Source organism: Phocoena sinus, chromosome 21 (assembly GCF_008692025.1).
Source record: "Phocoena sinus isolate mPhoSin1 chromosome 21, mPhoSin1.pri, whole genome shotgun sequence".
Taxonomy (NCBI): Eukaryota; Metazoa; Chordata; class Mammalia; order Artiodactyla; family Phocoenidae; genus Phocoena; species Phocoena sinus.
Genome location: NC_045783.1, coordinates 30,796,001 through 30,821,870, shown reverse-complemented (window position 1 = coordinate 30,821,870; position 25,870 = coordinate 30,796,001). Strand labels below are relative to the sequence as shown.

The following is a 25,870-nucleotide window of genomic DNA, read 5'->3' as shown; positions in this document are numbered from 1 at the left end:
TCTAGATTTTATGCATTTTCTATGATGGGGATGATTATAAAGAGCGTGATGATGATGATAAGTCCTACAATGAACCGGGTACTCTTCTTAGTATTAACATCCACCAACTCATTCAGTCTTTAAAACAATACTTAGAAATAGGTACCATTATTATTTCCATTTCACAGAAGAGAAAAATGAAGTATGTAAGCGAAGTAACGTGTCCAAAGTCTCAGAGATCTTAAGTGGTTAAAGCAGTATTCAAATCCAGAGTCTAACTTCAAATGTGTATTCCTAATGACTATATTACATTATCCTTATATTACTATTATAAAATGCTTTTCAAATCAGCTACCCAGTAATTTAAGTTTTGTAAATGTAGTTGCTATATTTTCATCAAGATATTCATAAAAATATGGAAACAGGACCAGGCTAAAGACAAGGATAAGGCATATGTAGCAAGCCCCTTCCAGGTCTGCATCAATCCACTTATCCCAAGGTTTAGCTCAGCTCATTCAATTAGTCACACTAATTCCACCCATTAGATATATCATCTGTTCCTTCATTCGTTCAACAAACAGTTAATAGGCACTTACTATGACAATGTGCCAGGCACTATGTTAAACACAGAATGGACTTTACAGTGTAGTGACAAGGGTGGTAACCAGATGGTCACTTAAACAAATGAGATGTCTTATGAGACAAATACTACAAAAAAAAATTCTGAAGTATTAAATTTGGTAGTAATGAAAGGATCAGTTCTTCCAGAAGACATAACAATCCTAAATGTGTATGCACCTAATAACATAAGCACTGAAGAACACACTTCAAAACACATACAGCAAAAATTTATAGAACTAAAAGGAGAAACAGACAACGTCATAATCACAGCTGGGGATTTTAACACACCTGTCTCAGAAACTGAAGGGTAAACAGATAAACACACACACACCCAAAATATACAAGATTTGAACAAGACCATTAATTAACTTGACATTTATAGAATAATATATCCAACAACTGCAAGATACACTTTTCTTTTTAATTGAACATGGAACATTCACCAAAATGGACCATATGCTGGACACTAATTCACATCTCAATAAATTGAAAAGAACTGAAATCATAGAGAGTATGTTCTCAATGTAATTAAACTAGAAATCAAAAACAGATAACCAGAATATTCCCAAATATTTGGAAATTAGCAATACACTTTTAATACCACATGAGTCAAAGGAGAAATCACAGTGTAACTTAGAAAATATTATGAACTGAACAATAAGGAAAATACAACACATCAAATTCAATGAAAGAGAAACATACAACTTTTTAACCAGTTCATCCTTCCTTCAACTTTCAAATTGCTACTTTTCTCATTTTGATTTAGCCTAATTATGTTAGCCAAGATGGGTCCAATTCCTCCAAGTGCAGGACAGAGCCTTCCTTGGTCTTTTCTAAACACCATAAAAGAATCTTAAAAATGCTGTGCCTATAACTGGTTTTGTATCTGACCTTCCCTTTATCTGGAAAATTACCTATTACACTACCTATTGGATTGGACAAAAAGTTCATTCTGTCAGTGAATATGTTGTTCAATAAAGTTCTTCGTGAAAATTTAAAATGTGTCTTTTATTTGTACTTAAAACCGAACAAACTTTTTGGCCGACCCAATATCTTTTCTAAGGCAGTATCACTTTTAAGTGATTATTCTTGCTAAAGCAATGGTTTGGACATAAAACCTTCCCGTGCAATTTAAATATACTAAAAATTTATTAAGAATAATAGTTTGACTTCCCCAGAAAAAGAGTGCTATATAAATGCAAGAGAACTTATATCTACAACTAGTTTTGAGACTATACAAGGTAGTCAAAACAGTTATGCTCATACCTTCTTTTGAAATACTTTCTTGTTTTTCTAACTGCCTTCAACCCACTCTGTTTTATATATCAAGAAAGGTATATTCTAAATATTCTGTGAAGTATACTTTATGTAGATAACTAATTTGTAAAGAATTAGAACAACATAATTTGGCTAACGTTAAAAAAAATAAAAGCACACAGCATTAAGAACATCTATAAGAGGGACATCTGACCCTGTTAAGGAAGTTGAGGAAGTCTTTCTCAGAGAAGTTGTACTTAAAATGGCAGAGAGAGGAGAGCATGTCAGGCAGAAGGAACAGCACATGCCAAGGCCCTGTGGCAGAGGACGACACGTGGACCAGTAGAGCTGAAGTATTTCACATTTAATGGCTCAGTAGAGAAAGATGAGCCTACAAATAAATACATTAAAGGAGCATCTGGAAACAGAAAAAAAATACTAGAAGAACATTCTACACAAAAGCCAAGGAAAGGGGTTTCTTCAAGGAGAAAATGGTCAACATAGTTGAATGCTACTGAAAGGTCCAGAAGCATGAAGACCTAAAGATGTCTGTTGGATTTTGGAACATGGAGGTCACGGTTGTTGTTTTGTCTTAGTAAGCATTGTTTTACCTCAGTTGCTTAGCTTAATTGGCAGAGTAGGAGGTGAAGTGAGTAGAAGAGAAGCACAGTATTATAGAATAATTCCAATTATACAAAATGTTAGTGTGTGTATGTATAGTGCACAGAAATAACAAAAAAAAGGAAGACATACACTGAAATTACTGAATACATGCAGACAGATTATGGATAACTTTTGTTTATATTTTTGTAATAATATTAATTTCTTTACAATGTGCAAATGTTATAGAAACAAAAAAGGCTTTTAATTTGTCACTTTCAAATTATATAGAGCCAGAAGAAAATGATAAAGTCCAGAATTAATTCTGCAGATACCTCTACATATGGATTTAGCAGCATAATCTTTTAATGAAAGGAAGAGGGAGAAGAGTGTTTATTTGGGCTTCTTATTGTACAACAGGATAAACAAAAGTAACATTCTAAAAATCATTATATTTTAGACAGGTAATGTCAAAAGGTATGAATAATTTTACCCTTCCTATTCAGAATCTCTCTGAAGTCATATTTTACAAAATTGTTAAATTTGAAAAGTTAGATGTTTAAGGGGGAGAAAGTCAGCAGTCACAAGGAGCTGTAAAAGATGCTAAAGATGGCTGATCTTACAACCTTTCATATTCTTTTATACTCTTGCCTCCACTTACCCAGTGGCACACTTCTTGTATTCATTGCCAGAGAAACCACAATTGCCAAATCTGTCACCTTTGGAATTCACATCAATGAAACAATCCCTTGGAGCAGCCTTGGCTTCTGTAACAGCAAAAAAAATTTTTTTTTGTACAACTGAAACTAACACAACATTGTAAATCAACTATACCCCAATAAGATTAAGATTAAAAAATATATATTTTTAAGTTATGGCAATTTAATTCAGAAATAAAAGTATTCCCTACGACAGTCCATACGCCTGGATAAACTGCCTCAACACCTCTGAAAAGGTTTCAGGGCCTACATATAAAACATTTTGTTCCACATTTTATAATTGACAACAAAATGTGAAAATAAAGCTTAGATGGTACTTAAAAGTTAGCCTGGACTCAAGCACTCAAGTCCTCAAAGAAGTGTCATTAAACAAGATGAAATTATTAACCATGATGGGACTTCGCTGGAGGTGCAGTGGTTAAGAATCTGCCTGCCAATGCAGGGGACATGGGTTCAAGCCCTGGTCCGGGAAGATCCCACATGCTGCGGAGCAACTAAGCCCACGAGCCACAACTACTGAGCCCGCGAGCCACAACCACTGAAGCCCAAGCACCTAGAGCCCATGCTCCACAACAAGAGAAGCCACCACAAGGAGAAGTCTGCACACGCAGTGAAGAGTAGCCCCCCTTGGGCTTCCCTGGTGGCGCAGTGGTTGAGAGTCCGCCTGCCGATGCAGGGGACACGGGTTCGTGCCCCGGTCCGGGAGGATCCCGCATGCCGCGGAGCGGCTGGGCCCGTGAGCCATGGCCGCTGAGCCTGCGCGTCCGGAGCCTGTCCTCCGCAACGGGAGAGGCCACAACAGTGAGAGGCCCGCGTAACGCATAAAAAAAAAAAAAAAAAAAAAAAAAAAGAGTAGCCCCCGCTCGCTGCGACTAGAGAAAGCCCGCGTGCAGCAACAAAGACCCAACGCAGCCAGAAATAAATAAATAAATTTATATTAACCATGATGAAATTAAAAACCATGCACAGTATGGTAGCACTTTCAGCATATTAATTCTCACTGCTCTCAAACACAGGTCTACTGCACCCCTGGTTAGATCAGGCTGGGAGGGTTGGTGAAAACACTTCCAGGTATTATTTTTTTTAACTTACCATATATGGATGCTTAATTTAGGTATTAATTACATTGACAAATAGCCATGACAGCTAATAAAGTATCAATCCATTCTTGTTTTCTTATATTTTATATATGTACCACTTAATGTTTGATTTTTCCACTTAATTATATATTCCTAAAAATATTTTATTTGTAAATATTTTGAAGCCAAAATGGCAGTACCTTCTATCTAATAATGGAAATTCATGTGTCTGTCTTACACACCTGATACTACGTTGGTCAGTTTACAAGAAAATGGATATGAGGTGAAAGGAGTTGGAAGAAAAAAGAAGTGGAGGATCAAGTAATCTGAAAATGGATGCAGAATACTTGCACAGGATAAACGTCACATGGCAATAACTCTAGCAAAGCACATGCTCACACTCACATTTATATCAGGAAAAAGTGACTAAATTAATAACAAGCCCTCCCCCCAATAATGTTGTCCCTTCGGTCGTCCTAGACTTTTTTGCAGGCCTCTACAAAGATAATATACTTGCTAAATAATAGCATTTGCTTCTCTAAAATGCCTATCTGAAGTACTTTTTTGGTCTGCAGTAACCTGTCCATTCCTGCAAAATATATCAGAAGTTCACAGATCTCTACCACTGTGTCCCATGACCTGACTAACATAAAGGAAGTCCCATTTCATGCTTAGTCTTCTCTCCTCCGACCCTATCTGATCAAGGTTCCCATGACCCACCCCCTCCTTGGGTTTGATTAATTTGCTAGAGTGGCTCACAGAACTCAGAGAAACATTTTACTCACTAGATTACTGGTGTATTATCAAAGAATATAACTCAGGAACAGCTAGATGGAAGAGATGCATACGTAAGATATAAAGAAAGGGGCTTGGAGGTTCCAGGCCCCGCCAAGTGTGACACTCCCTGCATCTCCACTTGTTCACCAAGCCAGAAGCTCTCCAAACCCTGTCCTTTGGGGTTTTCATGGAGGCTTCATTACATAGACATGATTGATTAAATCACTGGCCACTTGTGAGTACAGCAATCTCCAGTCCCAGAGGTAGGGGAACTGAAAGTTCCAACCGCTAATCACAGGGTTAGTTCCCTGGCAACCAGCCCCATCCTTATGTCACTGAGGGGCTTTCCAAAAGTCACTTCATTGACATAACAAAAGACACTTTTACAGCTCTCATCACTTGGGAAATTCCAAGCGTTTTAGGAGCTCACGCCAGGAACTGGACAAAGACCAATTTTTTTTGGTTTGTTATAAATCACAACAGTCAACACTGCTCTACCTAAAATTATAATTAATCCATATTAAGAGGATGGAGAATGAAAAATGAGCATGAGTAGGATGAGAGCTGACAAGTGTTGAGAGAAGAGAAGGTAAGAAATTAAATTCTCATCCTCTGCAGTGAAAAATTAACAGTTAATACCTAGAATGGAAAAATCCAAAAGTAGCATTACCAAGAAATTTAAGACCTGGAGCAAGTAACAAAGTAATCAGCTAGAAATCAGCAAGAAAAGGTAGAAATGGTTGCCTTAAGGGATGGGGCTATTATGGGGAGGCACACTTTACTTTTTCATAAAATCTTGTGAATGATTTGGCTCTTTAATCTACTGTATGTATAACTTTGATAAAAATGAAATATTTAAAAAGAGACACAATAAAAATATATTAAATACTACTAGGAAAAGAATGGATTCCATTTATATAATAGAATACTCTAATGCTCTATGATCTAAATATAGCAATACAGATGGATTGCAAAAACATTTTGAGTGAACAATGAAAACAGAAGACCCATATGTATGTCCCCATACTATTTACATGAATTTATTAAAGCTAGAATACAATACTGTGTACATATATGTATACATATAATGTTAATATACACAGGATAGAGAGGTGAGAAAGTATGATAAAAACAAAAATCACCAACTGAACTTGGACACATCAAATTAATGACCATGATTGCCTACGGAGAAGGAAAGAGGGGGACCTGATAGGAGAGAGGAAACGGGAGAATTTCAGTTTTAGCAATAACGTTTGCTTTCCATTTTTAACAAAAACTAAAACAAAAAAATAAAATCACAGCAATCAATATAAATAACATATCTTACTTGAGCCAAAGATGACTTGACACTGAGCATCATAATATTGGCACATGCCATTGTAACAATAGGCTCTGTTATTCTGGCAAGGGTATCCATTCTGAATAAAAACATCTGGCTGACAGAACTGAGAAGAACCGTTGCAATATTCTGGAACATCACATTCATTGGTTTTTCCTCGGCACAAAGTACCTCCTGGAAGGAACTAGGGTAACAGGATTGAAATTGAACAGGAATATCAGGAAAATTCCCACAAATTAATCAAACTGGAAACCACAATATTTATATCTATAAAAAGTTCTAACAAAAACAAAAGATTAAACAACCCAATAGAAAAATGAACAAAGGCCCGTAATAGGCTATTCATAAAAGTCATGAAACATGGAAAATGAAAAAGCATAGCCTCATTGATAACCAAAAGAAATGCAAATTAAACTAAGATATAAAAGCACTTTACAACTACCAAACTAACCTGGATCGTAACACTGGCTAGCAACCAATGTGAGTACGAGGAAACAAAAATAGTGCTGATGTAATCTATACTGTACACTGTACAGTAATCAGTGTATTGATTAGACTGGCAATTACAGACTGGCACATTTGTAGAAGGTATAAAAATGTGTGTCAAAAATTTTCATATGCATACTCTGTCCCAGCAATTCCACTTATAAGCAAATATTGGAAGCTATCTAAATGTCCATCATTAGTAGACCAGATAAAGAAATTATGGTACAGCCATACAAAGTAATACTAACTACATAACCTTGTAGAACTACATGAATGGAAGAAAATCCATGGTATCTTACTGAAAAAAGTACATAGTAAAAATATGTATACCCATGTTTACCCACTTTCACACAGACACACACCTACACACACACTCATACTCACATTTACATAGGAAAAAGTGACTAACAACAAATTATCAAACAATGGCTACCTGAAGAGGGTAAAATGATAGAGGGTCTTTCGGTGTCTACTTTCTATTGTTGAATTTTTAATGAAAAACATAGATCACTCTTAAATCAGAAAAAAAAATGTTTTTACTTAAGAAAAAAATTCTCTTTAGACCATTTGTCATAAAAGAACATGACACAAAACTGCAAACAAGTGTCATAAAACTTTTCATGTAATCATGTAATAAAAATAGTGCTCTCTTACAGATCAGAGAAAACCAATTTTGATATGTGCATATTTCTCCTTTTTCTATTTTTTCCAAATACGGAGGAATTCCCTACCCAGCAGTCTTGACAACAGTCGCCATATGCACATTCAGCAGATGATTTAAGTTTACAAGTACTTCCTTCACAACAAGGGTCCAATTCACATTCCTGTGAAGAGAAAATGACTGTCAATAAAGAAATAAATTATTGTCATCAATATTCATTAATAAAATTCTTATCTTAGACCTATGCTTCCTTCTAACCTGACTGTAATAGTTACTCTCTGGAAACAGTCCCTTACTATCCTTCTGGATTTATCAGTGACTCTTTAGCTATTATCTAGGTCTCAACATATTTCAAAGGACTGAAATCACAGAAAGTATGTATGTGTCTTAGTCTGCTGGGATTGCCAGAACAAGATACCATAGACTAATGACTTAAACAAAAGAAATTTATTACGTCAGCTCTGAAGGCTAGAGGGCCAAGATCAAAGTTCCAGCCAATTCAGTTTCTGGTGCAGACTCTCTTCCTTGGCTTGCAGACAGCTGCCTTCTTGCTGTGTGCTCACATGGCCTTTCTTCAGTGCATGTGTTCAGAGAGAAAGCAAGCAAACTCTCCAGTGTCTCTTTTTTATAAGGACTCTAATCCTATCAGATCAAGGCCCACCCTTATGACCTCATTTAACCTTAATTACTTTCCTAGAGATCCCTTCTCCAAATACAGACATACTTGGGGGTTAGGGCTTCAACATATGAATTTGGGGGACACAAACATTCAGTCTATAACACTGTGTTTAATGATCACAGGAAATTAAGCATCCATAAATGCACTTCTCTTCATGCTCAGGGTCTGACTTCTCTGTTGGGTGAATTTCCACCCATGTGGACATTCTTTTTATCTTGCTTGGCTTCTCTCACCCCACTTTGGCCCACCATGGCTCCCTACCCCTGCTCCGAACCTTCCACCCAGTGACATCTACTCTCCTATGTTCCAACTAATGTCTTCAGGTATGAATTGTTTGAGAAGGGAAGGAGAAAGGAGAGGGGGAAAGAAGAAGACAGGAGAAAGGAGGAGGAGGAGAGAAGGGGGCAGGGGCTATAAGCTTTAATTTTTGAAGAATATTTATCTTCCTATGTTGTAGAATTCTAGGCTGACGGTTTCTTCCTTTCAGAACCATAAATCTGCTGTTCTACTGTCTTCTGCTCCCAAAATCAGCTGCCATGTATACATTTGTTCCCCATTTTCTTCTGACTTCTTGTATTATTTTCTGCTTATCTCAGCACTTTGATTACAATGTGCCTACAATCGTTCTTAGTAATGATTCTGATTTGGCTTTACCTAGTGTTTTAGAATTGTAACTTAACATTTTCTGTTAAATATGGGAAATTTTCAGCCATTATTTCTTTGAATACTTTTCCCATCTCGTTCTCACTCTCCTCTTGGGATTTCACTTATAATTACATTAGGCTCTTTGATATTGCCTACATGTCCCTGATGCTCTGTTCATTTTTCTTTAATCTTTCTTCTTTTTTCTTTAGATTGGATTATTTCTTTTGTTCTACTTCATGTTCATTGACTCTTTTTATGCCATCTTAATCTGCTATTAATTCTACCCAGTGAATCTTTCATTTATTAGACTTTTTAGTTCTATAATTTCCATTTGGTTCTTTATTATACATTTCTCTGCTGAGATTCTTCGTATGTTTACTCATGAAGACCATATTTTTCTTTAATTCTCTGATGATAAAGAGTGGACTATAATTCATGGCAGCTTTATTCATAATAGCAAAATGTTAGAAACAACCTAGATATCCTTTAATGGGTGAATGGTTAAACAAACTTCAGATAGGCCCTTTGAGCTGGTGGAAATACCACCCTAAACATTATTCCAAATCTCTGAAGTAATATCCATACAATGGACTGTTACTCACTAATAAAAAATAAAAAAAATATTAACACATGCAACAACCTAGACTGACCTCAAAGGCATTACACTTAGTGAAAAAAAGTCAGTCTCAAAAGGTTATATGTTGTAAGATTCCATTTATTATTATTATTTTTAAAGATTTATTTATTTATTTTTGGCTGTGTTGGGTCTTAGTTGCAGCACATGGCATCTTCATTGAGGCGTGCAGGATCTTTTGTTGCGGCGTGCAGGCTCTTCATTACAGCTCTCGAGCTTCTCTCTAGTTGTGGCATGTGGGTTTTCTCTTCTCTAGTTGTGGCTCCAGCCACTTGGGCTCTGTAGTTTGCAGCATGCGGGCTCTCTAGTTGAGGGGCGTGAGCTCATTGTTTGTGGCGTGCGGACTTAGTTGCCCCAAGGCATGTGGGATCTTAGTTCCCTGACCAGGGATCAAACCTGCGTCCCCTGCATTGTAAGGTGGATTCTTTACCACTGGACCACCAGGGAAGTCCCTCCATTTATTATTATTTCTTTTAAGTCTTTATTGAATTTGTTACAACATTGCTTCTGTTTTATGCTTTGGTTTTTTGGCCCGAGGCATGTGGAATCTTAACTCGCTGACCAGGGATTGAACCCACACCCCCTTCATTGGCAGGCAAAGTCCTAACCACTGGACCACCAGGGAAGTCCCTCTAGTTATTATTGAAATGGCAAACATTATTGAAATGGCAAAACCACAGATGGAAGCCAGGGGCAGGGATAAGGGCTGGAGTCAGGGTGGGTGTAATTACAACAAGGTAGCAGGAGGGTGTTCTTTTGTGGTGATGGAACAGTTCTGTATTTTAATTGAGGTGGTGGTTACATAAATCTATATGTGGAATAAAACTGCATAAAAGTTCACACACACACACCAATGCAGGTTAAAATGGTAAAAGCTGAATAAAGTCTGTAATCTAGTTAACATACCAATGTCAGTGTCCTGGTTTTTATACTGCACTATAACTATATAATTTGTCACCCTTTGGGGGAAACTGGACAAAAAATACATAGGACTCTTTGGACTGTTTTTCCAATGGTCTGTCAGTTTATAATAATTTCATAATAAAAATTTGAAAATTTGAAAAATGATCTATACCTGCACCATATAAAATATTAAGTCAAAATGTATCATAAACCTAAATGTAAAACCTAAAACAATGGACTCCCCTGGTGGCACAGTGTCCAATGCAGGGGACAGAGGTTCGAGCCCTGGTCCGGGAAGATCCCACATGACGTGGAGCAACTAAGCCCATGCGCCACAACTACTGAGCCTGTGCTCTAGAGCCCGTGAGGCACAACTACTGAGCCCACGTGCCACAACTAGCAAAGCCCGTGCGCCTGGAGCCTGTGCTCCGCAACAAGAGAAGACACCGCAATGAGAAGACTGTGCACCGCAACGAAGAGTAGCGCCCCCTCGCCACAACTAGAGAAAGCCTGTGTGCAGCAACAAAGACCTAATGCAACCAAAAATAAATAAATAAAATCGAAATAAATTTATTTTTTTAAAAGAACTAAAATGATAAAGCTTCTAGGAGAAAACATTTGAAATCTTGGACTAGGCAAAGATTTCTTAGATGTAACACCAAAAGCACAAAAACATATGTTTCACATAGGCAAACAGGTATCAAAACCTAACTTGTATGTGTTAAATGGGTGCAGTTCATTGTTGACAAGTGTTTATAATTGCCTGTTTCTTACCCTTTGCTTTGTCTTGACCAAACTTTAGTGAGCCTTCTCTCTTTCCTATATAGGCCCTTGAACTCTGTTTGTCTCCACAAAAAAAAAGGGAACAAGTATCCCCACCCCTTCCCAGCTTCTCCTGGCAATCAGCTGACCAAAAGGCAACTTCTTATCAGACCTCACTGGCTTTTCTCCCCTGCTTATCCAGCTTCCCCATAAAAGATTCTGCTTATCTCTGTTTGCTCCCACATTTACCCTATAAAAGAAAAACCTTTTTGTTTGATTTTGAGATGCTTCCAGATGTCTGAGGTCAGTGTGTTCTCCCTACTACAATAGTCTTTCTTTTGGATAAAGCCTTTTCTTATCTAAGTCCGAATTTGGGGTGGGTTTTTTTTTGACACTGTATTCAATTATACTTCACTACAGCTGTTAATTTTTTTTCACAACTACTGTGCAAGACAGACAGATGGCTTCATAAAAGAAAAGAGAATCCGGAAATAGACTATGTATACAGGAATTTTGTTTATGGTGAAAGTACCATTTTAAATGGTTTTGCAACAACTGACAATTAATGGGTAAAAGTTAATGCTCTAGCTCACTCCACATGACCCCCCCACACCAATTATAGAGCTAATACAAAAAACTGTAATTACAAAAATGCTAGAAAAAATTATAGAGGGGCTATATGATGATAATCTTGAAACACGAGTAAAACTTGTACCTTGCTCAGTTAACAAAACTATGGGGGACACTAAATGCCATGACATATTGTTGGTAAAATTGCAAACTGACACAGCCTTTTTGTAGGAAATTTGGTAGTCTCTAATAAAATGAAAAACATGCATACTTTGCAATTCAATAATTCTACCTTTATATAATTATCTTAGAGAAATACTTGTATATGTATGTATGCGCACACACACACACACACACGTGGAGCATATACAAGGATGTACTGTTTGCAACAGAAAAATACTAACTACAGTGAGTAAGTGTCCTTTAATGAGAGTATGGTGAAATAAATCACAGTATATCCTTATACTGAAATACTAATCAGCAGATTAAAGGATTATGTGTAAATAACATAATGACGTGGAAAAAATCTGTAGGATATATTAATAGAAAAAAAACCTCTGCATGCAATGGATTAAGTCGGATTTCATTTATGGAAAAAAATAAAATCCTAAAACAAACCCAACTATGGTGCAAATGTACATACTGTATATAGATATATAAATGCATAGAATAAAATCTGTAAAGAAACACACTAAACTTATAAGAATGATTACCACTGCAGAAGGAAGTGAAAAAATGTATGGGAGAAATAAAGGGAAATTTTGCTTGTGCTTGCTATTTGAAACTTTTATACCAAGAAAAACACCTGTGATATTTGAGGGGGAAGAGGTACTTTTTTCAAGAGTAATTTGTAGTGCAAAAGCTCGAGAAGCAAATATAGACTATTTCAATTAGCTCGATAATGAAGTAAACAGTGAGGAGAAATCAAAACATATATAATATTTTAGAAGAACGCCTGGAAAGAAGAGCTTGGTCATCCTAACAGTGTAACATTAATTTAGAGACTAAACATAACTTCATTAGGCTTTATTTTCCTCACTTGAAAATGAGAATATAAAGAAATATCAACCTCCTAGAGTTATTGTGAGGATCATACCATGGAAAACATTTAGCAGAGGCTGCTGACATGCAGCAATAGTGCAATGAAGGCCCATGACAATTTCGTCATAAAATACATACTGCCTGGCAATTCCCTGGTGGTCCAGTGGTTAGGACTCTGTGCTCTCACTGCCGAGGGCCCAGGTTAGACCCCTGGTTGGGAAACTAAGATCTCACAAGCCAAGCGGCACGCCCCTCCCCCGCAGAAAACAAAAACAAAAAAACATACTGCCTTTCTAGAATGTAAAGCCTTCTGGCAAAAGCCAGGGATGTGTGGTCAGGTAAGGGAGAAGAAGCAGCACTTGTGGAAAAGATTGAGAATATAGTAAAGTTTACATACAATTGAACCAATTTCTTTAAAATTTAAATTTTTTTAATTTTTGAAATTTAATTAAAATTTTTTCCTCCTAAGCCTTGTCTAGGAAGTCTTAAGTAGGCCATTTTGAGAGAATGGCTGAGATATAGAAGAAGAAGAATAAAGATGGGCACAGACTTATGGCAGTAAGTGTAGGTAACAGGTGTGAGAAAGCCAGAGAGCGGTAGGTGAACTGAAGCTTACTAAAGGGAGAACGTTAATTTGAGTAGCAAGAACTTTGTTAATGAAGAACTCTGGACAATGGGCCAGCTTTAATTTATTATTAAAATGAGGTCAACTGAATAAATGTTTCTGCAATGGCAGTGCCAGAATAGTAAAAGCTTCTAAGTAAAGAGCCAAGAGAAAAACTGATTCGTTCTTTAAAATAAATAAATGACTAAGTAACCATAACAGAAATGGTAGAAGGTAGCAAAAAAACAGAAGAATAAACATGGTGCTTTCCTGGACACCAAAACAGATGACACCATTGGTTATGTTCTAGGAAGGAGGGGATGATCAATCCCAGGAACATTATGCCCACAAGCAAAATACCAATCCTCATTTTGCCACTAAATTTTACTTTAGCTCCTATGCTAGAGTTGCCCAAAGCGAGCTATTTTATTCTTTTGCAAATCCCAAGGTAACTTCGCAAAGCAAACATCACACATTAAACTGACCTTTGGAGTACCGCAGTCACACTCTTCCCCAGGGTCCACCAATTTATTACCACAGAAAGGAGCACTGTAAGCTTCGTCAGGCTTTGGAATATTAAGAAGGCAGTTTCCACCTTTATTTAAAGTTAACTTCTCAAAGTCTTCTGCACTGCAGGTGCTGAAGTTTCTGGAACCTCTGTAATAAACATGAAGAAAAAGATCTTAAGTCATAGCAATTACTCACAAAAAAAAAATTAAAATAAAATAAAAATAAAATGGCAAAAAATAAAATGGCAGAAGATACCGAAAATATTCACAGAATCATAAATCTCAGCATCAGAAGAGACCTCAAAAATTATCTAGTCCTCTCTAGAATTAAGTTTTTTTTTTTTTTTTTTTTTATGCGTTACGCGGGCCTCTCACTGTTGTGGCCTCTCCCATTGCGGAGCACAGGCTCCGGACGCGCAGGCTCAGCGGCCATGGCTCACGGGCCCAGCCGCTCCGCGGCATGTGGGATCCTCCCAGACCGGGGCACGAACCCGTGTCCCCTGCATCGGCAGGCGGACTCTCAACCACTGCGCCACCAGGGAAGCCCTAGAATTAAGTTTTATTTGTCTTCCATAGTAAAGGTTCTTCAAATATGTGAAGCGAGCTCTGTTTCCCCGACCTCTTTTCACTCTGTTGAAGTGACATTCCTGCGCTCCCCTCACTAACACTTACTAGGAGCTATGTGACAATAATGTGACTCCAGCGATGATGCACACACTATAGCTACCAAGAAGCAGCATGCACAGGGCAGAATTTCAGCTACAGCTTGAGGTTTAAATGCCTCTGATGGTAATTTCTAAGAACTGTAGTTAATACTCTGAAGGCTAGATGGGCTTCTAGAAACGGTCCAACTTGAACTATGTGATATTTATACGAACACAATTTTGATGTGTTTCTATGTGTTGCTGGGTTGTTTTTAGTTATTGTTTTACTCAATAACGATATTTTTAGATAGTCCCACTGGCTAGGTCCACTTTTGAAGACTAGTGGGAGACACACTCATCTATAAAACAAGAACCTTTGAGAAATCCAAGTCACATTAAAATTTTATTGGGGGCGTTTGGTGCCCTGAAAGAATCTCTTTTTCATCAGTTTGAGCAATGGTACCAAAAGTAACAGTGGGAATGAGAACCATGTTACGTTACAGTGATTGAGAAAGCATTCCTATTGATTCCATGTCTTCTGTACACCCAAGGAATCTAAGAAACAGACTTTCTGGGAGACTTTGTCCCTTGGGTAAACTCTTCTTTGCTAACCGGCCCAGAGCCTCCCAGGAAGTAGACAGTCCTGGCTCCTGGCTCTTCGGACTGGAAAGCAGTCACACAGACAGTAAAGACCTAGCACAAGATTTCCGACAATGACAAAAACACTCGCTTTCCACATTCTTCTTTTTCTTGCTACTCTCTGCTTAGGAGTATTGTAAGGAGGAGTCCTTTTGTACAACACTGTTCCTTCAACAAATATTTGTAGAACATCTATCATGTACAAGGCACTCTTCTTCATGCGGGGGAGAAAACAGTAAACAAGGCAGACAAAAATCCCTGCCCCTGTGAAGGCAACATTCTACTGAGTGAAACAGACTATAAACATAATGAAGAAATAAATTCAATAGTACGTTAGAAGACAAGTCACGTTGGGGAAAAAGATGAGGCGGTGAAGAGGACGACCTCTGCAGGGGGAGGAGCGACTACAGTTTTTCAAAGAGCTGTCAGGACAGGCACTTCAAATACTGAGACAACTGAATCAAAACTGGATTTCTAGGGGAAGAACATTACCGGCAGAAGAAACAGTAAGTGCAAAAGCCCGAAGGGAGAAGCCTGCCTGTTCAAGGAACAGATAAGGAAGCCAGCATGGCTGGAGTGGAGTGAGACAGTGAGGGATACAGACAGCAAGGTGGGAAGAGGCCATTGCAAGAATCTGACTTTTTACGATGAGTGAAGTAAGGAGGGGGGAATGACACAATGGAAAGCGTGAAGCAGGAATGATGTGATCTGATTTACGTTTTAATAAAATCACCATGTTTGCTATGTTAAGCAGGAAGAAGTCCACTCAACAGATGATGACGGACCAACGTGGCAGTGGTGAAAGCAGTAAGAAGGTTTTGGATTATTTATATGGTTTAAAGAACTAGGTATTAAGGCAAAGAATGTGAGAAAAGAGAAGTCAAGGGTGACTGAGATTTTTGTCCTGAGCTACTAGAAGGAGGCGCTATCATTAACTATCACGGGAAGATGGGGGCAGAGCAGGTTTTAGGAAGGACAACAAGAGTTTGAGTCTAAGGACCTCAAGTAGAAATGTCAAACTAGAGCATGTGGAAATTATCTGATAAACAAGGAGACTTCAATTTAAACAATCGTTTTTTTATTTCCTATTATTGTTCTTTATATGGCTAGTACATTGCCTACCACACAGTACATATTCAATAATGTTTTCTGTAAGAATATATTAATCAGCTGATAGTCACAGGAGTTGTACAGACATATGTGTATATTTCCTACACTTGAGCTCCTAATTTTAATCTACAAAGTTCACCACTTCTGAACAGATTATTTTTGAAATAAGCTTGTTATACAGTCCTTGGAACACATTTTCTCATAGAAACAATGTTTTATATGTGTGATCCTAAAGCAATCTACAAAAAAGAAAAAAATCTGTTTCACCCACAATGAAGTTGACTATCATACTGAAAAGGATAACAAAATCATAACCGCTTCTTATGCTGTTTAGTATGCGGAGATAATAACAAACATCCCCACGTTGGCCTTCACTAACACTGTGGATAATAAAATGGAGATATTCTCTCCCTAGTCATCCTTGGATGTCACCTACAGTAATAAGAAGGATGATCTTTCTCCTGATACTCGGCTTGAATAATAGCAACTAAAGTACCCCTACTCTCTATCACTTCTGGGTACTAAGATATGAATCTAAAGCATCTCCGAATCCCTTTTGTCACATCTAGGTGAGTTTTATAAAACTGATTCAAAAGGAGATAGATGGGACTAACAGTGATGGAAATGGTCTACCAGGATATGACCAAGAAAACCCAACTATCGTTTAAAACATTCTCTCTATGACTAATCTGGAAATAACCAAAACACATTTCCACCACTACCATCCTAATCCCCACAGCCTAGGAACAGGAAGTCCTAAGAAAGAACTCTAAGTGATGGCACTTAATTAGATTATTTTTTTTTTTAATAGAGCACTCTTTTAAAAGCCTCCGATTATGGAGGCTTTCTGATGTAGGTGGCATTGAGGGACAGAGTTAAGAAAGCCATTTCTCTAGAAAGGTACCTCCCAGGAAGAGCACCCCTCACACGTTCAGGAAGCCAAGAGCAGTGTGTGAGGGGAATACTACCAGGTCCCTCAAATATCTTAAATAATGATAAAAAATTATATTACAAAGTTAGATTATCCACTTTTTAAACAGAACTGGATCCAACTGATTATCTGTAAAAACTCTAGCATCTATATCACTTGCATCTAAAAACAAAAGCCTAACTTATAACAGTCAACTAATGTTCATGAAATAGCATATGAAGTAGAAGGTGGGAAATCTGTCCTCAAAAAGAAGATTTAATACGCCAAAGATAACATAATTCTACTTCTCAAATTATTTCTTACCAAAAATTGTTCAAATACAATGTCCAATACTTTATCAAAACATAACATGAAGACACAAGATACTGTGAGAACAACTATAAAAAAATTAAAAGACACCATAAGGGGAAAAAAAAACACAGATATAGTCCCATAAAGTCTCTAGATACTAGAATTATCAAACAATAACCCAGAAAGAGAAAATCTGTGCTTCCTATGGTCAGAGAGAAAAATGAGAAGCTTGAAAATTTTAGCAGGGAACTAAAATCCACAGTTGTAATACAGCAGATTTGATGTGTTTTTCTAAAACACATTCTTTACACATTTAAAATACCCTGAAATTGAGATTCATCTTAAAATTTGAATTAACTTGATAGTCACCATTTTTTCATTCTAAGTGGTATGTTAATAATGGTATCTTATAATCAGTGTCACCTACATTTGCATAAATACAGCATATTAGTGATCATATTAAACATAAGTAGATTAAATGATTCAATTAAGAGACAAATATTGCCAGGCTGGATTAAGAAAATAAAGCCTAAATATAGGTTGTTTAGAAACATATATCTAAAACACAAGAATAAAGAAAAGTTCAAAGTAAAGGAATAGAAAACATATACTGTCAACATTACCAAAACAAAAAAACCAAAAAAAACAAATCTGGGACAGCTAAATTAATATCAGACAAAACTGACCACTCGAGCTAATGCAATAAAAAAGGAAATGAAAGACATACAAATTGGGAAGAAAGAAACAAAACTGTCTTTGTTTGCAGATCTCCGCCTGCTGCTGGACTGCTGCAGCTTGTGCCCAGACCCACGCTGAGTGCCCACACCAGCCCCTCTTGTCCCAGCACTGCTCCCCTCCACCCCGGGGAGAGGGTGCTGGTGCTGGGAAAGGGGACAGCACACACTTAAAGGGAAAAGAGCGGGCTCAGACCCAACCCTCAGCGCTTGTGCTCCAGCAACTGGGGACCAAACCCCAGGCCCGATAGGGCAGTGTTGCCACTGAGCAGAGGGGAAGTCCCGTCACAAACCCAGCTCCAGCTCCAGCCCCTCCATCCCCAGTCCCAACCCCTGCCAAGGTGATAGCTTCCAGCACACGTTGAGGAAAGACATGACTTGTGTTCATGTCAAATCCAGCTCTCCTGTGAAAATACAAATAACGCAATTTTAAAAACGGGCCATACACCACATTAACAAATTGAAGAATAAAAACCATATGATCATCTCTATAGATGCAGAAAAAGGTTTTGATAAAATTCAATATCTGTTTAGGACAAAAACTCTTCAGAAAGTAGGCAGAGAGGGAACATACCTCAATATAATAAAGGCCATATAGGACAAATCCACAGCTAACATCATTCTCAATGGTGAAAAGCTGAAAGCATTTCCTCTAAGATCAGGAATAAAACAAGTATGCCCACTCTCGCAACTTTTATTCAACATAGCTTTGGAAGTCCTAGCCACAGCAGTCAGAGAAGAAAAGGAAATAAAAGGAATTCAAATTGAAAGAGAAGAAGTAAAACTGTCACTGTTTGAAGATGACATGATGCTATACACAGAAAATCCTAAAGACCCTACCGGAAAACTACTAGAGCTCATCAATGAATTCGGTAAAGTTGCAGGATACAAAATTAATGCACAGAAATCTATTGCATCTCTATACACTAACAACAAAATATCAGAAAGTAAAATTAAGGAAACAATCCCATTTACCATCACATCAAAGAATAAAATACCCAGGAATAAACCAACTTAAGGAGGCAAAAGACCTGTACTCCAAAAACTATAAGACACTGATGAAGGAAGTTGAAGATGACACGAACAGATAGAAAGATATACCGTGTTCTTGGATTGGAAGAATCAATATTGTTAAAATGACCATACTATTCAAGGCAATCTACAGATTCAATGCAATCCCTATCAAATTACCAATGGACAAAAAATTTTAAAACTTGCATGGAAACACAAAGACCCTGAATAGCCAAAACAATCTTGAGAAAGAAGAATGGAGCTGAAGGAATCACACTTCCTAACTTCAGACTATATTACAAAGCTACAGTCATCAAAACAGTATGGTACTGGCACAAAAAACAGAAATATAGATCAATGGAACAGGACAGAAAGCCACAGAAATAAGCCCACACACTTATGGTCAATTAATCTATGACAAGGGAGGCAAGAATATACAATGGAGAAAAGACAGCCTCTTCAATTAGTGGTGCTGGGAAAACTGGACAGCTACATGTAATAGAATGAAATTAGAACATTCTCTAACACCACATACAGAAATAAAGTCATAATGGATTAAAGACCTAAATATAAGACCAGATACTATAAAACTCTTAGAGGAAAACACAGGCAGAAAACTTGTTGACATAAATTGCAGCAATATTTTTTGGATCCCTCTCCAAAAAATGAGTAACAGAAATAAAAACAAAAAATAAACAAATGGGGCCTAATTAAACTTAAAAGTTTTTGCACAGCAAAGGAAACCATAAACAAAACGAAAAGACAACCTACGGACTGGGAGATAATATTAGCAAACGATGCAACCAACAAGGGATTAATTTCCAAAATACACAAACAGCTCATATTGCTTAACATCAAAAAAAAAACATCCCAATCAAAAAAATGGGCAGAAGATTTAAACAGACATTTCTCCAAAGAAGACATACAGATCACCAACAGGCACATGAAAAGATGTTTAATATCACTATTATTAGAGAAATGCAAATCAAAACTCAATGAGTTATCACCTCACACCAGTCAGAATGGCAATCACTAAAAAGTCTACAAATAATAAACGCTGGAGAGGGTGTGGAGAAAAAGGAACCCTCCTATACTGTTGGTGGGAATGCAAATTGATGCAGCCACTATGGAAAACAGTGTGAACGTTCCTTAAAAAACTAAAAATATAGCTACCATATGATCCTGCAATCCCATTCCTGGGCATACACCTGGGGAAAACTCTAATCCAAAAAGATACACATTACTCCAATCCAAACAATTCATTGTTTATTTTTAGCATTAAACAAATGTTCAATAAATAGTTTTAAAAAAGAAAAAGGAGAAAGAATAAAGAGAAAGAATTCAGTTACTCACGATGCTCCTGAATTCATGATGCAGCTCTTTGCTCCACAATAACAATCTCTCCCATCATCATGATTCATTCCAAGGTTATGACCCAACTCATGAGCAACAATGGATGCAAATGTCTCCACCGTGATTTGCCCAAACTGCCCAAACACAGGAAGGTATTCATTAGGTTTCTGAACAAAAAGGATATGCTTTTTGTTTCTCAGATTACTTTTTCACAAAAGGAAATTCATCACTACAATATTGATAGCCTATGTAATAAAGCAAGCATCCAACATCAGTGTGTAGACATTGCAGTCTAGTAGGAAACTGGTGTGACTTAACATACTGATGATAGAGATAGACACTTTAAGCAACAGATCAATTCCTTTAGCACCAACAGATTATTCATGGTGGTTGATGGGAAAACAAGTTCATGGTTCTGACTTAATTTTCTCAAATGGAACCTCTGTTTCCTCATCCATAAAAAGTGAGGCGCTAATAAACACACAATAAATATTAGAAAACTTAATCCAGTCTCCAGGGAAAGAACACATCTGCCACTTCTACCATGTCCCTCATAATAGCCAAAATATCGCTGTAAGGACTAGGAGAGGAATTATAGAGTCACTGAATGCTGGACATTTCCTAATGCAGATTCCAAAGATGAACGTCAAGAACAAGACATACCACGTTAATCCCGCCCGCGTGGCTCCTTGAACACACTGTTCCCACAAACGCCATTCCCGCGGTCCCACCAAAACCTTTCTTCCTAAATGAAGAGAACAGGTAAAAGTTATAAAATGTACTTGGGGAGGAAAAGGTACACATTGCTCCTATTTCTTTGGGTAATCTTAAACTGATCGGTAGACCCTACAAAAACGGGGAGAAAAATGGCAAAGGTAAATAACATTTTAAAAATCACAATTCAATTAAAGACATCTCTTTTTTATTATCAGAGTGGAGATTAATATTACAAATTCATTTTTCAGACAAATGAAGATACATTTTTGATATCAAACCAATTTGTTTTGTACCTTCTAGATGAAAAAACCTTCCTAAAATGCAGTGTTATCTATTTATTCAAAAACTCTATTGAGATCATGTAACAAAATGACATATTCACACAGGAGGCTGCAGGCAGGGAGCACAGGAAACAGAAGAGTCACGATGGTCTCCGTATGGCTGCTCAATCATCGCGGACACACCTGTATCTAAGGACCTGGTCCCTCTGCCTGGAACTCTCCTCCCCAATATACAGCCCTAACTCACTCCCTCACCTGCTTCAGGTCTTTACACAAAGGTCATCTTCTCATTGAGGCCTTCCCTCGCCAAGTTACCTAAAATGTCAACCTCACTCCCCCCAATTCTTCTATCTCTACCCTCCCTGCTTTATTTTTCCTCCTTACTACTTATCATTCTTTAGCATATTATATACACTTATTTATCTCACTTATGAGGTAAATCTCCTCCACCACAATATGAACTCCATGAGAGCAAGAATTTTTGTCTGTTTTGTTCACTGCTATACCCCAGAGCCTAGGAATACATCTAATAAATATCTTTTAAATGAATGAACAAACCCTTCTCTCGGGCATCTGAACAGCCAGGACAAGAGGCCTAGAGGTATTGACATAAGGGGATCGCCAAGAAAACATTTTAGCCAGATCACCCTGTAGTGAACCCCACAGTCCCCAAGCCCCACTTATGTCCTCAATGCTTCCGAAAGGAATTTTAGTACCCCATTCCTAACCACAAACAACCAGGGATTATCTGACATCTGGGAAACGCCTCTAACATGGCAGATGGAGACCAAACAGAGGAGACAGCTTGGTAGGTGTGGCTGGGCAGAGCACAGGGAGTGTGCCTGGTGCCTGTTCCTTTTGTGAATGAGAAGGCATGCTCACTGCCAGGGTATGAGGACACTTCCAGGTACAATTTTACTAAAAATTAATTAAAATGTCAGGATCAAGCTTTTGTGGTTATGGGGCCATAAAAATCCATTTAGGCATTCTCAGTGCCTTGCTTTAAATTAACTGGTATGACTAAATAAATAAGTAAATAAATAATTTAATTAAATCAAGGGAAATTTCTCCTCAGAAAAAATTTTTAGTTTTAGGTACCATCAGCATTAAGGAAGGCAAAAATTATTACATAAAACATTTTTTGGCGAAAAGTCAGCCCACCAACCAGAAGATTTTTAAGAAGCAAGAAATTTTTTTAGTATTTTTAAGTGAGGGTTTTGTATTAACTTTTGGAATATATTTGTATTAAGTGATTACATAAGCTTAAGTTTTATGGTGGTTCCATGAAAACACTATGTAGAAAGAAGGAAATTTTAAAAAATATATCAGAAATATCTCAAAGAGAGTTTAAAAAATTATTATATCCATGAAATAAGAATTTGACCAGCTCTCTTCTCTTCTCTTCTCCGCCATCCTATGTACGGTTAAATTTGCTCCTCGCCATGTCTTCTCACAAGACTTTTAGGATCAAGCGATCCCTGGTCAAGAAACAAAAGCAGGGAATCATCCCATTCCCCAGTGGATTCAAATGAAGACTGGTAATAAAATCAGGTACAACTCCAAGAGAAGACATTGGAGAAGAACCAAGCTAGGTCTGTAAGGAGCCTCGCATATGAGGTGGCGCACGTTTTTCCTGGGTCAAGGACACTTGCATCTTACCATATCACTCTGAGAACATCACTACTACCCAAACAGCTGGATGGGTTTTATTAGGAAAGTGATATTTCTATTTGTGTCAGTGTTTCTGCACTAATGCTTTGGCTCAGTAGTAAATATGTGGAACCTTTTGTTGGGATAAAAAAAAAAAGAATTTGACCATATAAAAATTTTAAGGGGGACAAAAAAGAGCTAAATATTAAACATTAAAAATAAGATAGCTGAAATGAAAAACTCAATAAAAACCTTAGAAGGTAAATTTAAAGAAATATCCAGAAAGCAGAACAAAAAGACAAAGAGAAGGAGACAAAAGATAATAAAATTAGAGGACAAGTACAGGAAACTCAATAGCCGAGTAAAAGGAATCCCAGAAGGAATGAAGAATAAAAATAAAGAGGATGAAATTATCTACAAAATAATTTGAGAAAAATTCCTAAAACTGCAGTGTCAAGATTGAAATTACCCACTAAGAACACTACACAATGAGTGATAAAAGACTTACACCAAAGCATAGCATCAGGAAAATTTAGAAGCCTGGGAACCAAGAGAAGATCCTACAAGTTTCCAAAGAAGAAAAAAAAAAAAAAAGGCCACATACAAAAGATCAGGAATCAAAGTGAATTAAAGCTTCTCAATAGTAATTCTGGAAGTCAAAAGACAATGGCCATGCCTTCAAAATTCCGAAGGAAAAAATTTCGTGCCTAGAATTTTATACTCAGCAAAATAACCTGAAATTTACAAAACAAACTAGAAAGCACACCTCTGAAAACCGAGTTACTTAAGCCCTAGGATAATCAGAGTTCAAATTGAGATAATTTTTTTAATTAATTGAAGTACAGTTGATTTAGAATGTTTTGTTACTTTCTGGTGTACAGGAGATAATTTTTAAATTCTGTTTTGAGGCCGTGAAACACATTTTCCAACATGCAAGAGGTCAAAATTTTTTCTTTCAATATATCCTTACACAAGAAGAAACTAGAAAACATGCCATACCAAAATGAGGAAGTAAGCCCAAGAAAGAGGAAGAAGGACATGGGATAAAGGTCACAGAGGCTCCAACACAAAAGAGAGGTCTTATTATCATACTGTCACTTGTCCTATAGTAGCAAAAATTTTCCTCATTTAAATGAATGCTCAAAAACCTTAACAGAATATGATTCTAATAAAAGAAAAAAAGCAAAAATTATTATTCTGACCACGCCATTAATAGTACCTTTAAAAAAAATCACTTACAGAACTAGCTGTGCACTGTCATGTCTCCGACGTGTTATAAGAAACTTTTCCCGCCACTGTACAAAGTTCCCCAACACATCACCCGCACCTCCGATTATGTTGATCAGATTTCCATTTGTCCAAATCTCCAGCCCAACTAGCACAATTCGAATATTTAACATGATGTACATCTGGAAAGAAAACAAATAAAAATATATAAATGTATTAAAGAATATGAGAATAATTCCTGGTTACATATCTGAAAAAGCAAAAACACTAATTTGAAAAGATATGTTCACCCCAATGTTCACAGCAGTATTATTTACTATAGCCAGGATATGGAAGCAATCTAAGTGTCCATCAACAGATGAATGGGTAAGAAGGTGAGGTATATATATACACATACATACAATGGAATATTATTCAACCATAAAAAGAATGAAATTTTTGCCATTTGCAGCAGCATGCATGGACTTGAACAGTATTATGCTAAGTGAAATAAGTCAGAAAGAGAAAGACAAGTACAGTACAGTATCACTTACATGTGGAATCTAAAAACATACAACAAACTAGTGAATATAACAAATAAGAAACAGACTCACAGATATAGAGAACACACGAGTGGTTACCAGTGGGGAGAAGGAAGGGAGGGGGCAATACAAGGATAGGGGATTAAAAGGTACAAACTATTATATATAAAATAAGTTACAAGGATATATTGTACAATACAAGGAACAGTAGCCAATATTTTATAATAACTATAAATGGAGTGTAACCTTTAAAGATTGTGAATCAGCATACTGTACACCTGTAACATATATAATATTGTACAACTATGCTTCAATAAAAAATAATACAATAAAGAATATGAGAATATCTTTAAGTAACACAACTACTTAAATTTAAAACAGGACTCCTCCGCTCCAAAAAAAATTCCCTTCAATATCATGAGACTCTAACTTCTCAAGGGTCTCAGTTTCCTCATCCATAAAACAAAAGTAAAGATTCAAAATCCTTTTTATCTTCCATTCCAAAATCTGACAAACTCTGGATATTTAAAGTTTTGGGTATTTTGATTCCAAAACTTTCCCTAAACTAATGCAAGCCTATTTATAGTCCATATTTAGCTCACTTAATGTAAATATTCATATATTTCACTACAGAAATATCAATGAGATTGATTACAAGGTGCTACCCCAGGACCCTGTTGGAGGTGTAATGTAATACATAGTGAACTATATGTTATAAATGTATGCGAAGTGAACTGTATTACCTACCTAAACTCTTATCTAAAATTCTAATGACATGCACCCCAAAGGTTTCAGATAAAGGATTATGGAACTCATATCTATTTCACAGAGATACTGTGAGGAATAAGTGAGTTAATAAATGTAAGGCAATTGACTCAGTTTCTAGAATGTTATAA

At 37.0% G+C, this 25,870-nt stretch overlaps 1 protein-coding gene and 1 pseudogene across 3 annotated transcripts in view; one reads left to right on the top strand and one right to left on the bottom strand.

Annotated features, from left to right (window-relative positions):
- The window catches only part of ADAM9 (ADAM metallopeptidase domain 9), a 103,294-nt gene that overhangs the window by 36,517 nt on the left and 40,907 nt on the right, over nt 1-25,870 (bottom strand). For all 3 annotated transcript variants that reach the window (XR_004347880.1, XM_032618537.1, XM_032618538.1), the window contains exons 9-15: nt 24,466-24,635; nt 21,242-21,323; nt 20,579-20,712; nt 13,842-14,013; nt 7,589-7,681; nt 6,360-6,555; nt 3,119-3,224 (exon numbers count right to left, since the gene is read on the bottom strand). Coding sequence is in view for 2 of the 3 variants with exons in the window: in XM_032618537.1 (XP_032474428.1) it covers nt 3,119-3,224; nt 6,360-6,555; nt 7,589-7,681; nt 13,842-14,013; nt 20,579-20,712; nt 21,242-21,323; nt 24,466-24,635 (953 nt within the window). In the remaining variant the exon portion in view is untranslated. The remainder of the gene's footprint in view (nt 1-3,118; nt 3,225-6,359; nt 6,556-7,588; nt 7,682-13,841; nt 14,014-20,578; nt 20,713-21,241; nt 21,324-24,465; nt 24,636-25,870) is intronic.
- LOC116746813 lies at nt 23,019-23,176 on the top strand (annotated as a pseudogene).